General features: G+C 41.4%; 1 protein-coding gene across 1 annotated transcript in view; it reads left to right on the forward strand.

Moving 5' to 3' along the window:
* LOC128985681 (transcription factor AP-4) overlaps positions 1–15,324 on the forward strand; it is a 59,913-nt gene that overhangs the window by 6,904 nt on the left and 37,685 nt on the right. The window contains exon 2 of the mRNA XM_054405454.1: positions 8,228–8,405. Within this exon, the coding sequence (XP_054261429.1) occupies positions 8,228–8,405 (178 nt within the window). The remainder of the gene's footprint in view (positions 1–8,227; positions 8,406–15,324) is intronic.

A 15,324-nucleotide genomic window follows, 5' to 3' on the forward strand; every position in this document is an offset into this window, starting at 1 on the left:
CATTTCAATGCTTTCCCCCCAATCAAATCAAGTCCACATCAGACCTAGGATGATTTCAATTAAAAGTCTGAATATTAATTAAGTGAGAATATTTTGACTTTAGAAATGCGGGGACTTAAATTTAAGTCAAATAGAGTGAAATGTTATTGGATAAAGTGGCTGATTTAAATACCTGTAAGTTATGTTTGATGGGGCGTGGATTATTGTTCTTCTTTGAAGGTGATAGGAAAAATAGGCATGTGTGGAGAAAATACACCCTAATGAGTAAGAAGTAGATCTGGATTCCATTGGACCCAACATCAATCTTCTCCCAAACATTTCCTGTGTTTACACTGTAGTTGGTTCTATTCCTGGCACTTGGTAGTCGTCTTATCTTGTGCGACTTGCCGCCGCTCGTCAGTTCATTGGCTCCTCATGAATAATCAGCTGTAATTTCACGCTTGTGCGTACAAAACTCTTGCGTGTGAACAAACAGTTGACACCGACAGTTTAAAATTTCACTTCAATCTTGCGTGTTAACATGGGAAAGAGGCGTCTCTATAAGGGAGGTGCGGAAGGGGTCGTGTTAAATCGTTACGCTGTAACCATATGTTCAGTTTTGATTTTTGTCAAAAATCGCCGGTTGATTGATTTAAATTGCTATTAATATTGTTCAAATATTTCGTTTAAATTCTTTGGATCTTCAGTTTATAAGCGTGTCAATATCAGCTGTTTACTATCTTTCTTCCAAGTGACACGTGACTTTGTTTACGCCGGATGTTATTATTTACTTCCCTGAATCATACGGCTTCTTTCCTGTCTCTCCCGGCCAGTAGAATTTCACTCGTTTGAATCAATAGGGAAGCCAGTTGAGGTATATAAAGCGCATTATTTTCTCACTTAACAACTTATGTTACCTATATTTTAATAGTTATACTTACATACATATAAAGATTTTGGAGTGCTTTGGTGTTTTACGTTATTTGTTTGAATTTGTGCTTGCGTCTTTGTATTACAACCTCATGCCGTTTATCAAGGTTTTATTTCCAGACAATGGACTATAGTATCTCTTACGAAGCACCTTCATTCGTGTTCTTTTGTGATAAAACTGTTCGAAATACAAATTTTGCTCCGTAATGTCCAATGTTTACGAGCGGACGGCACGAAATTGGCGTTGCTGTCGGAAATCTCGTTATAATTTATCGTCCACTTTCATTACGCAACATACAACCCCTTCAGAAATGTCGTGTATAAATTAAATATTTGATAGCAACAAGATTAATTATGAGACGAACCCGGAAACAAAATTACTTGTGCACATTTATGTGGTTGTTTCTACATTAGGTACAGAAATGTCATGAACTTTATTTATCGATTATTGACGCTGAAAATCTGATTTTCGTGGGAGTTTGCTGCAGCGTTTGCATAGTGGCCAAGCACTAAACTGGTGAGATAAAATTAACCGTCTCTTTACACGGCGGTTATCGCTCGGGTGGCAATTTAGTATGGTAATGAGGTGGTGTTGGGCCGAGATTGTCCGCTAAACAAACAGTAGCGGTGTGGGAGGGTCAAGTGCGAATGTCGGCAGATAATTGCTACTCGCCAGACCGTGGCGAACATCAGATACGTTCAATTTTCTCCAGAGAAACAATTTTACTGCACGTCCCCTAATGAACTCATCGGCCGTCACGGTACCCGCGCGAGGTCGATGTAACGATAACAACACGATATTGTTAGATTCGGGTGGGAATCGGCCACGGAAACTCGTTACGTAGTTAGTAGTCATACCACTTGAGTTTGAGCTCACTGTGGTGACGGGTGACGAGTTTGTAGAAGCGTAGCGACCGTGGCGTAGTCGACGTAGTGCGTAGCGTCCGGCCGGTGGCGCGAACCAACAGCTGTTCCAGCCGCCATTTTGTTTCTCCAGGTGGTCGTCGCCGCAGCTGGCGCGGTCGCATCGATACTATCGATTGTTGACAGTCGATTGTTTATACACACCCTTCACCTGTCCCACAACGCCTCCTTATCCATTATTGGTTATTTCCTGGCCTTGTGTACTTACCACTTTTGGCGCCGATGTTATGAAATATTAAGTGTTTGGAAGACGTCGGAAACTTTGATGTTAAGTTTTTCCTCTTCAGCCGCTTTTGCCTTGTTGAATACTCGTCTTCTTTATGGAAGATGTTATTTATGCTTTAGAAGTCCTTAGGCTGTCGTTGTTTGATGTAGGCCTACCCGTGTTTGCAGAAAAATTCTTTTTGATCTACGATAAAAATAAACTGTATAATAATTGGCTCACACTTTTTCTCTTTCTATTTGTATTCTGTTACTATTCATTTTTCTTAAAAATCAGCTATTTGGATTTCTCTAGCTAGACGATCTCAACACACTAGCTAGTTTTTCCGCTTATGTTATAACCAGTAATAATTTTAGTAATAATTTCATTGTTATAATATCGCTGCAATATCGTGTGATATGATAGCGGCTGTGGTTGTACCGCGTGATGTAACTGTTTGCTATCAGGCGCCAGCTGATGATTCACAGTCAGCTGACGGAACAGCTGTGTGCCAACCCGCCGAGGCCTCGCGCCGTTCCCTGCGCCCTACGCTTGCTAATCTACAAATCGATATTGATATTGTATTACGTTTTGTCAACTTTTAGAATGTGGATCATGTCATGTGTCTACGATTTGAGCTTATTCGTTCGCGTTTTGAAGTTTCAGATGGGCTGACCTTCACAAGTTGAATAGCGTGAAAGGCCTTGAGCGGTTTTGAGGCACCAAAAGGTGGCGATTTTGGGAACGGACTGCTTTGTAGAATTTGAGAACCTTGTTTTGTGATAGTAATTACGCGTTCTTCCTAAAATCTTTGATCGATATTGTGTTGTCCCGATCCTGTTGTAAGAATCATGATAAAGTCAAATGAAGTAATAATGATACACTTTCAGGTTTGCTTTCTACGTACGGTAATAAACTTTTACATGTGGGCATTTTTTATTTGATAAAGAGTCTTAAACCAAGACAAATAAGATGTAGGCCTACGTTGAATAATGTAAGATAATATTAAATTACGAGTTTTTATGCAGTGAATACGAACTCAAATTTTGCGTATTTTTACATCATTGTAGTAGTTGCGGTTTTCACGCCGCGTCTCTCAGAGGCGCCCTGACACCAGCACGGCGCGGCGACGGCGGCCCAAGATAGACCTACTTATCGTCAAAGCCTGGCAGCCGCTGGTAAGCCGATACGATACCAAAATAAAACCGGAGGTGTCGAGTAAATTTAGCAATACAGCTGTCTGGAGTAGTGCGTACCCTCCCCCCGCACTCCGTCCTCCCATCAGCCTACGCATATCCGGAATTAATAACTTCTTCCGCCTCCGTCCAGCTTAATTGGGAAAGAATAACTTTATAATTAAAACACTTCCTGCTGTATCAATTTGTATAAGCTTTGTACCGCACGCGATCGGCCAGAAATCAATCTCGACTTTGCAATTCAAAGTGTCCAGTGGGATAATATGAGAGTCTTGCCTTTTCTTCGACCTACGTCGTGTTTGGCTTTCATATATTTAGATATTGTACATAACTGTGAGAAGTAATCCTTGTTATCTCTTAACCTAGTCCAAGTCCAAAATCGTTAACCGCCTAAAATGTTGACACTGATATTGCATTTTTAGGGAACAGGTTATTGTACTTCGAATTGTTTTCATAAAACGTTCGGTCCGCGAAACCTGATCGCGACCGATGTCAGCATCGACATATTAGAATGCTGAATCATTTTTATCTGTCAGTCTGTCTTTGGACAAACAAAACCATCAGTCTCGAATCTCGCACAAACGTGTACGGTGTCAGCGTCATTTGAATTGAGGATGTGGAGTCGTCGAAACCATGTTGAATCTTGAAGGCATGTTGTCGCTGACACACTACGCCAGCAGTTTAAATTGAGGAATAAAAAACGATGATACATTGTTGAAGTTTCCAAAATAATTATGTTTTTAATGGAATAATCTAAATACAATATCTCGAAAGTACAATGTACGATACATAGCTAGTGTAGCTAATTTGCCAAAACCTCGGCTGTTTTCCAAGATATCCAAGCTTCAGTATGAAGGGTGCACTCGTCAACCTGTGGATGTCTAGGCGCCAATGCTAATACATAGTGAGAGGTGAAGCCCCAAACCTGCTGTCTGGGTCACCCCCGTCTCCAGGCCGATGCCCTTCCCAACTGGCGTTGTTTGGTAAACAAACCTTGTTTACGTTTTTAACTACTGTACCCTCCAGAAGTTCCAGTAGTGAAATGCAAAGCACTGTGTTGCCATGCTCCCAAAAGTATCCTAATGATGAATGATACTCAACATACGATATTATATGATAGGTCACTAATTATTTAATCAGTGCTTGCATACCATATTACTCGGTCACACCCCACGGCCAGATAGATCTAGCTAATTTTTACCATTACTCGGGGACTGATAACAATTTAAGGTCAAGTGTAGCACAATTTAGTTAAAATGCTGGATATTTTCTCAAACGCTTTGTCGGGATGTGAAACGTTTTTGTATTGAAACGTAACTCCCACTACTATAAACTGATACATTAACAGTGGCGCAGTAAGTTTTCGGACCTTCGCAGATCCAACAGAATGTTTTTGATCAATTTTAAAATCGGATCAGCTGTTTAACTTTAGGTTTTACAATGTTAATTGCATTGGGCTGATTTCATCACCAGTGCTGTGTTCTAATCATGGCATCCGCCAAGAAAGAAATCAAATTAGCTGAATTACATTCCATTTTGATTCAACGGAACATTACGGAAGCATACAGTACAGAGTGGCTTTTTGTTTAAAGGTTTAAAGGATATCTCCACGATATCGGAAGCAGACAGTACAGAGTGGATTGTTGCCATTTTGATATCTCCAGGTCCGGAGACTCCAGACTGTCCGTGACCTTCGGTTTCTCCAGCCTGGCGTTGTTGTGGGTCAGGCGAACGCGAGAGTGCACGCCGCTCACATTCCCAGCCGACATTGACCTCAGCCTCCTTCCTAGCCACTTCCCAGCCGTTCCTTATCGGCTAGCTCCGTGGTTTCTTTCAGCAAATCCGCGCTGGATCGGTATTCGGCGTCATTCATCAGGATAGTGGACAGAGAATCGTTTTTAACATGGAGATTGTGAATAGTGCAGTAATATTGGTGATGTTTTGATATAACATTTTGTTGTATAGTGTTAGGCTTCGTGTCTGAAGTTCGCTGGTTCGATTCCAACACAGCTCGACATTCTGATAATAACATGCCCAGGGGTTGGACCGTTCCCTTAAAAAAATTAAATAATCGTCTACTCAGTTGCGTAAAGGAAAGGGATTAGGGCCAATACAGTTTAAGTTCATCGTATCCTCGCCTAAGAAATACGGTATTTATTTTTTAATGGGGATTGACAGGATTTGAATCCAAACCCTACACGACTTTAATCCCAGGCCCTAAAGCCCCCCATACACGGGCGAGCATGTTCGCGAGCATGTTGGCGAACATGTTCGCGAACATGCTCGGCGTTGGCAACAGACGGACGAGCATGCTCGCGAACATGCTTGGCGTTTCCAAGAGACGGACGAGCATGTTCGCGAACATGCTCGTCGCTCGGTAGCGGTTCCTAGGCCTATTCTTGCTTCCCTTGTGCTCTGTGACAGTCAAGTTGTGTGTAGGCCTATTTAGCCTACTCCTGCTTTTTTGCTGCAATTACAGCATTTAGTTTTTTTTTTCTTTTTGCAACATACGCATTATTTCTTAGACATAAATCAGGGTCGATTTATTTTTAGCCGATTTTGTAATCGGCCGATCTAAAAATCGACCGTTTGTGCCAGGCCTTAAGTTATCGGATTAAATTCATCCGTCATGGTTTGAAAATAATGTTGATTAAAATTCCATAGTTGTGCAATAACATTTCTCGTAGTTTTGCTTATTCTAGCCTTTCTTATAATTATTTAATTGTGAAAAATTACTACAGAATTGATTGTACACATTTGTGTAATAATATACATATTGTAATTGTTGAACCCTCTACTTTGGAAACTCATTTAAATTTGTATTTATTGCGTTACAAACACAAATAAATATTTATTTAGCTTCTGTAAACATTGATTCTAAATCTATTACTGTAACTAGAATACATTAGAGTATCAACACCATGATGATTACAAGTGCAATCTGTCTATTGCGGCTACTTTGTAATGGCGACAACGAAGTAATCGTTTGGAATCGGAACGGTTACTTGTGATGAGTCCACGAGTGTAACTGGAATCATAGTAGCGGCTACATCGATGGAATCATTTAGCCTATCTCTACCCAAGTTGGAGCGACGAACATGCTATCGATCATATTGGTCGTCCCCACAGACAGGCGAGCATGTTCGTGTTCGGGCTCGCCAAGTCCGACGAGCCGAGCCCAACATGCTCGCCGCGACGGATCCCACACACGGGCGAGCATGTTCGTCGCCAACACCGTCACGAGCATGCTCGCGAACATGCTCGCCCGTGTGTGGGGGGCTTAACCCATACACCATTCTTTTCCACACTTTTGTAAAATCTTGTTTTAAAACATACTCTGAGGTTGTAAAATGGTGTAAGTACTTTTACCGAAGTATTTGTGTGAAATACGCGTCAATTACGTCTTCTGATGTTTCAAAATTGGGATGGTTGTAAAATACGCCTCTTGGCGGAATGCGGTCAAAAAGGTAGTAACGGGGATGAGTCATGTCAGAAGTAGGGAAATGATGCGGGACACGAGGATATCCTTATTAAAGCGTCCTGCCGCCCCTCTAAACCCGCCGTGATTTTTGTCGGTTTTAAACTGTATTAATTTTGCACAGCGATAATTAAGTGCTATCAATCGGCTCTTTTCAATGAGACTTGAGAATCAACGATGAAAGAAATTGTGTTTCCGGTATAAATACCATTGTACAATATTTACATTATGTACAAACGGAAGTTTTGTCAGTCGTTGAACAAAGTAGATATTCGGCTTTACAATATGCAATTCAATAGTGGGTTTTTTAGGTAGTTAACTGGTAACAGAAACAGACAAGCACATGATAAGAAAATTGTAATAACCCTGCGGTATGCTAAATGCATTAACATTTTGACAAATTGTGCTAAAAATTCATAGCACTTCTCTTTCAGTAAAATAACTGTAAGTCATTACGTAATGTACAAAGTAAATCAAAGATAATTACACATTTAAGAACACATTTAAGAAAAAGATTCCAATTAAGTGCCCCATTCTATTTGTTTAACAAGTTTTATTATACTAAAGCTATTTGAGTTGTAGTAGTAGTGTTGTGTAGTTGTAGTAGATAGTGGCAGGCAGCACATCAATGACGGCTGGATACGTTATGAAAGGGTCCATTGAATCTGCTGACTCACCTGATACGCCGCCTCTCGTTTCCGGCTCCATTCATACAGGGAAAGCGCGTGTAGTTGACCGTTATTTACCTTCTATGTGCAGTCTGTTCTTGTATTTGACATATTTATCCTCGGTACGTTGGCGGTACGGATCGTGGTGTAGGCCTAATTTATGTGAATGTGGTAGCCGTGTAGCAAAGCTCCTTCACCTAGATTGCACTGCGTGGTTGCTTGTATTATCAGTTTACTCCGTACAAGCCTCGTTTGATAAAGGTAGTGCTGAGTGGTCAATAAAAAGAGGAAAATCATTTGCCTTTGTATCTACTCCATGGCCATGTTGGTACAGACTCTCAATCCGTATGTGTGTTTCTACAGAATAAACTAAGTACATGCCGGAACCCTACAATGCCTTACGTTTACTCTTGTTGAGAAAGTGATTTCTTCTAATATTTATGTATCCTCGTAGATTTCAAAAGCCTTATAACGTTGAGTGTTTGAATCTCCAGCACAGAAAAGAAAGGTACGGATGAAACTTTCAAGGGTACGTAAGTGGTGTCTAGCACTAGTCGATGGTGTCTAGGGCAATGTTCAAGATTGTGGATCGCCACTAATTTGATGTTCTCCCTTGAACAGATCTCCCTTTTCCACTTAAAATCTTCCCAGTTCATATCCCCTCTCAATATCTACGGAACGCTCTCAAACTGTGCCAAAATTCAAACAAACTGGTTTACCCGTGGGTAACCTATTTTGGGCAACACTTGAGGACTCTCATTAAGATATTTTAAGGATTGCTTGTCTTTCACTACAAAGACATTGCTTTGTAACTCCCAATCGCAATGATTGTTGGTGATGTGTGTTGCAGCCTTGGGGATCGGCCGGACTCGCCTGGGCTTCGCCACCACGGCGCCATGGAGCAGGAGAAGAGGATCCGCCGGGAGATCGCCAACAGCAACGAGCGGCGTCGGATGCAAAGCATCAACGCAGGCTTCCAAAGCCTGAGGACTCTGTTGCCGCATCACGAGGGCGAGAAACTTAGCAAGGTCAGTAGAAGATGTACTTTGGCATTGTAGAATTAGAATGATCATTGCAGACTTCTGCCGGAGATCTGTTTGCAAGTAGATTCTTTAGCTTTAATTGGACACACGTCTTCTTTTTCCTACCTGCAACACCAAACCACGATTGACTTCCTTTTCCAAGGGTCTTCTTCACCTTCGCCCTTGAAGAAGACAGAGTAAAGAAGAGAATTGGGCAAAGAAGATAGGATTTGGCCAAAGGATTGGCAAAGGCTCTAAGAAGAAGACCGCGGGTAATTTCTAAATAAATCCAACAATTGTGATTTTCTATTTTGTCTATCAACATTTTCAGAATTTCATGCCGCTCTCAAAGAGCAAGCTCTTTTCAAGATCAGGTTTGCTGATGGTTTTTGTTATTAAGAGCTTTGTTGCGTGTCTTTATTATGTACCCCAATTCAAAGCAAGGTCAGTTGATTGTGAAATACTATTTTTGATATTCAGTGTACTTATGAGACCCGAAGAATATGCCATGTTCACTTCACGATCCCTGCAGAAAGACGTGAGGCGTTACCGAGAGGTTCTTCTTATTGACGACCTACTGCTGAGTAAAATCGTGAGTAACGCGAAGCTGCGGGTATAGCCGTTTAGCGATGCTTTATGACACCCGAGCGCAGTTTTTGCCCTCGTCGTCGCGTGCCCGGCCTGACAGGATGTAGAGCGTGGTAGCTGGCTGGCTGGGTCTTACCTTCTAATTGTTCTCACCAATTATCCACCTCTTTATTGGCCATTAATTAAGCATCACTCGGGCTAATGAGAGACTAGTCGTTTCCTGTCTGGTTTTCCACGACGTGGCTCGCTTTGTGATATGGAACGTCGAGGACTTGCTTCTTTTACCAGGAACTTCGCTATCACATGCAGACTAGGTTTTAGTTTGCCAGAATTTGTACGCAAGTCTCTGCTACCAATGATTAGAATTGTCCAAGGTTAAAGATTTCGTCAAGGATTAGGCTCAGAACTTTCCCAACTTTCAAGAGGGGCTATCAAAATTACTTGAGCAAAGGCATAATTAATTTTTAAGTGCGGTTTTATTCAATTTGTCCTGTTTTAAAATTACGAATTCATAATGTGTAATGAGTTATCGAAAACTGTTAGGGGCTTGCAAAAAAAATCATACAAAGTTTTCTACCCAATGATGATATTCTTCTTCCTGATTGAGCTACTCCTTACTTTGACGTAAAATAAATGCTTATAATTTCTAAAAGAACAAACGAACTACATTAACAAACTCCCACCGTGTTTGTTTCGCCATTTGTCCCCATCTTAAATAATTGATAATTGATAATAATTGATAATTGATAATTTCAGCAATAAGTAATCAACTCTATTAAAAATATTCAATTGTTTCTTCTGAGCAAACTATTATTGTTGTTTGAGTCTATTAATGTACTATAAACAACATGCAGCGCTCAGGGAAGGGTGGAATAGAACGAGAAAACAGCTGACCTAGACTGTAGACCAGACAAACAGCTGATGTAAACATCTGTTATTGTAAACAACTTGGCCGCGCCCGCCCGCCATCACGATTCCTCAATTCCCCAACGGTCTTCTGTAAATAACTTTTGTCACGGCATCTTCGTAACCCGAGGTGCTGTACGTTGGAAACTCTACCTCCACGAAGCTATGTGTTGCTAGAGGTAACGTTGTTGTGGATTTCGCTTTGTTTTTCTCTTTTGTTTTTAATTTATCCTTTGATATAACTATTGACACATGTCCATTACTAAGGGATTTCGATCATTCGTTAAGCTTGAATGAACTAGCCGGAGAGCCGTTGGCTGTATTACATCATATCCAGCATTATTGTTTACCAACAAGTTCTAGCATCGGCCCAAGTCAGTTTCTTTTGTTTTACCCGTCACTGGATCCGTTGAACGACAGGTTCCCGTCGCGATGTTTTGTTTTCTCCGTCGCCGTATCCGGTTTCCTGTCTCTTGTCCACATCCGGTCGAGGCATCACTAGCGCTGGCACGTGCGACGGCCGATGGACGTACACTGAACCTCGTTATTGCTACTTGAACCTACATGACTAGCCTACTTGAGTAAGCTGTCCACTGTCCTACTCTCAAACTTGTAGCGTTGGAAGCGAGTATGGACGAAGGGTTGATCGTCTGTTCGGAGTAGTTTCATTAAATTTGACGAATGGAGGCTTTCGTGCTCGTCCATGAACGTAAATGGAGGTGCTTATCAACTGCGGTTGGCCAATCGAAAAGAGCTTGACTCAACCTATGTTGAAAATAATGTCCATACACAAAGCTGTTCCCGCTGTATAGTAATGTAACTAACAGAAAACATTCTCATAAGGGAATACAAAAAAATCCATTGTATTTCCGAAGAAGAGCGACAATAAAATTGGTTTTGATACGACAGTTCCCAACATTTTTGCAAACATTTGAGCTGTTTTGTTCAGAGATCACACAAGAGAGAGAATTGGTTAGATTTTAAGGAATAGTCTCAGTCCACTTGACAAAAGTACAGTATACACACATAGTGTTTATAGTGTGTACGAAGGACAAAAGTATTGTTTAGGAAATGCGCCTTTTTGATTTGTTGAGAATGGGTGTGTGTGTTTTTGGACAAAGTCCTGTTATTGGGAAGAGTTATCTAGAGTATTGAGAAGGCCCTTGGCTAGAATTTTTTTCCTGTTTGTTGGTTGTAGCAACATTTTAGGTTTTAGGTTTTTGGCTTTGTCATACGTTTTTTACAAAGCTATATTGCTGCCAAACTGATGTTTTTTAGGAATCGTAATTGTGGTGTACATCGACGCAGAACATTTTGCCCCTATATATCTGCCTAGTTATGTTTATGTACTACACTTTAGTCTTGGATTACTATTGTCACACCACGGTGGTCCTGTTAACGAGCCATTGTAACCGTCAATTAGACATCCATTGTAGACTGACAGCCGCTACACTTGACGTAAACAACAGTTTGAGTCAAATTCGTAATGACCCATTCAGTGGAAATTGTCTACATGGAGGGCCTCTTGATGAAGTTAACGTCAATATTTTAACCCAACGTTTGAGTGGCAGAGTACAAAACGGTCGATGAACAAGCTGCCGTCCCTGGTGTAATTTGTTACGACAGGTGGTTTAACATGTGTTCGCGTCAGTTGCTTCTGCCTTCTGCCCTCAATTTACAGTCCTCTTTAAAACTTTTTTCAGCCTCTGTTTTATAACTGAAAAGTTTTTGAACATTTCTTCATTTGTTTACACACCGTGTAGATGTTGTGACAAATATTTTCTCAACGAAAAATCCGTATAATTTGGAAGGAGAAAAGCAGGGAATTCTTACAAGAGTCGATGGAAGTTTTTCGTGTGTCACATGATGCTGCGAAGGACCTTGGCCCGTCGCTCGGTTGTCGTGTTGCTAAATATATAGCGCGTGTGTATATGGGTCAGTCTGTACGTGCGGCGGCTCACGCTACCGATTCTACCTGTGCTCAAAATAATACTTATTTAACCCCCTGAATTGGGTCAGTCGGTTATATTTTTAATGTGTAAATTGTAGATTTTTATTACTCTGTTATTTTGTAGGCCTATTGGATTTTTGTTGATTATTTCTTAGGGGTTTACAGTGTGTGAATAAGTTCAGTAATAGATTATATTAATCGAGAGAAATTTATAAAAATGAATATGTCAAATAAATAGTGTTTTGGTTACCCCAAAAAGCGATGTAGTAAATACAATCACTTTTTACGGACTGATTTAATTTTGCTTTATCCCCCTTAAAACTTTGTTTTACAGCGTGCTACGAAAGAAAAATATACTTTTGGTTAAAGTCCTTGACACCTGCCAAACTCCAATGGTAGTAATTTGGTATGTAACAGATTATGACGCTACCATTTGGTTCGAAACCCACCCAAGTCCTAAGTCCACGTATTTATCAATTACATTTCTCCCTTGTGATAAGAACTATTTGGTATTGGAGATATTTTCACGAAAACTAATCAATGATTTTAATTGTACGTGTGTTGGCTTCATTTTACCGAGGGTGGACGGTGGAGTTGGGGGTGTGTAGAGTGTAGGGGTAGGAAGTGCGTGCAGTTGCATCACCGGTGCATGTGCAAGTGCATAGCACCACCCGACACGCGGTGTACAGTGTCCCAATGTGTCAATTCTAGGGTTTCCTGTGCGCCGAGGCGAGCCGGTGTCCGATGTCAATGGTAGGGTTTCGCGACCCCCCCCCCCTCTCCCCCTGTACCATGTACCACGTGACGTCTGGCGGCCTTCTCTCTCCCCGCGGAAGGAAGCGGTCGCTCTTTGTTGCGAGCTGCTCCCGCCAAATTTTCGCGCGCTTTGTGATCATGCGCGGTGCTCGGTGGCATTGAGTCTGCGCGGCTGGCCTTTTCGGGGCCGTCCTTGATGCGCTTTTTGTTGCTCCTGAGAGGTTTTGGAGTAGTTCTTTGTTCGATGCGTTTAATGTCGATCTGGATTATTTATTAATCCGGAAAGATTTACCGTATATTGTAGGAAATGACAGTTTTGCGTTTAGATTTTAGTTTAGTTTAGTTGTTTGGATTTAGTTTAGTTTTTAGTGTTATTGAAAGTTTAAAATTACGATTCTGCAAAGTACATGTATTTTGGCCTGTTCGTGTTGTCATTTTCTTTTTGATTCTTAATTTGTACAGTTAATAATTTGTCTTAAATTCCTCAAAACCCTACTAATTTACGCAGATTTACTTCAACTAGATACTCGTACATTTATCCATTAGTAGATCATCAATCTCAATTTACTCTGTACAAACAGTGTACGCTATGCAAATTTTATTTTTCCCACCTGTGTTGTCTATATTATATTTATCATGTCCTTTCTTTACATCCTACCTAGGACATCAAACTCTGGTCCGGAACCTTTTTTACTTTGCTTCAGGATAGTTTTAGAACGTCGCTGCTTATCAAAGAGCTTAAAGCCACTGGTGATTGACGGGATTTGAACCCGGGACCTCGTGGACCGATTTCCTGCGCTCTACCACTGGAACAGCTCGCTACCCCATATCCAACAGCAATGAATGGTGTAGGTGTATGATTACTATTCCATTGCAACATTCCTTCAGGACGGTGCAGTGCACTGATGAGGTTCTGGATGAGACCTATTTTATCCATGTAGATGTGTAGCGGTCCGCTCGGCCTCGCCTCGGAGGTGTGTGTCAACCTTGGCACCTACAGCCCACTGTCTAGACATAGACGTTCGCCTTGTGTTGTCTTGTTCACTGACCTAATTTGTCCGTTGCCAGTTGTATCTACGGTGTCCGGTTACTTGATATACTCATCCACATCTGCTTTCTGCCAGAATCGCGGTTTTTTTTTTAAATGAATTGCAGAAGAGGAAAAGTCTATGACTTTTATTAGCTCGGTACTTTAGGACCCCCTCCCTAAATTGACGTGTCAAAAACGGGTAATTTTCGAAGACTGTGAGAAACTTGTACCGTGTCATGATCCTTTTTCACAGAAATCTACGATGCGATATATACATTTTCCCTACAAATATGTTTTTGAAAGCATGTTGGACAAGAACAGCTGATTGGTGATCTCACCAGTCCCTCATGTTAATGACCAGATGACGTCACAGACCGCGTGTTATTACAGCTGACACTGAGCACGACCTCGGGTCCAGCCAAGGTGAGGCTGCCGCTGCCCTCACACCCTTTGTCGATCACCGCCCACTTCCTGGCTGGCCGAATCTTGCCCATTAGGGGCAATTATGTTCGACCTTACGGAAACTTTGGCATTGCACGAAATGTGGTGCTTAAATTGTGGTTGAGCCGCTACAGCAGTGTGAAATCGCTAAGGAGAAACATATTTAGTTACTGCAAGTTTTTTCCAAGTCCCGATGCTATTGCAGTCCTTTTCAAACGACAATTTTCTTAACTTCTATGACAATGGGAGGACCGGAAAAACAGGGTTGTGTTTCTAGCCTAGTGGTTTGTGTTTCGGACTTCGGTGTGGGGTCGACGGGTTCGATCTCCGGCTTATCCACACAAATTTTATGGGTTTGAACAGCCTCTCTTTAAGAGAGTTTGTTGTTCCTGTTGAAAATTCCACTGGGGTAGACCCGAACACTTAGATATAAAAGCGTCAATAAAATGCAAATGTGTTCGATACGGGGTGGTTACACGGCCAATTTGGCTGGGTTGTGCTTTGATACCACCTGTGATGGGATGTAGGTATATTGTGTTGTGTGAGGGCGGGGTTACAGCGTGTTGGCTGCTTAATTACAAGCTGTGCTTTGGTACGTAAACGAAAGCGGATTGGAAACTCTGCAAAACTTCTGTGGAGAACGGTGCTGGGTTGGTAAATTAAAGTTTTGAAGGAGTAATCAAAATAGAATCTTTTGCTGTTTATGCTGAAGTCAAAAGTCAGGTCGATTGAAAGTCCTAATTTATCTCTGTCAATATTCAAGAAACTGTCGGGTATGGCGTGTATATCTTGGCGAGGTAATGTACTCCTGTGTTCAGCAAGTCCAGTATCGCTCTGACCTTTATCCAACAAGCTAGACCTTTGCTAACAGCGGCCTTATCTAGCTGTTTATGTATCTCAGTCATGGACGTTTTATGGATCATGCAGACCGACTGATGTCCTCAATCGTTTTTAACCCTCACCAACTCAGCGAAAACTAATTGCTGTTCATTTTCTTCAACTTAGTCGTTGCTGTGTTGTTGTGTGTCTTAAAATATCTTATTTATTCCTTGGCAATAAGCTTCTTTAAGTACCGCATAGGAACTGTGTTATTAGACCCTTAGTCTTAACGTGTGCTATAAACCTAAGCAATAAAACCGGCTGAATAGGTATCAAAGTGGTTAGCGTGTGACTGGTAATTCAGTTGGCCAAATCGATCTGAAGCGAATCTGAAATGATCATGCATGGTTTTGGATACAATTTGGTTTGCAACA

This window comes from Macrosteles quadrilineatus, unplaced genomic scaffold (assembly GCF_028750875.1).
Source record: "Macrosteles quadrilineatus isolate MER2022 unplaced genomic scaffold, UCM_ALF_1.0 Scaffold_2__2_contigs__length_208266976, whole genome shotgun sequence".
Classification (NCBI taxonomy): Eukaryota; Metazoa; Arthropoda; class Insecta; order Hemiptera; family Cicadellidae; genus Macrosteles; species Macrosteles quadrilineatus.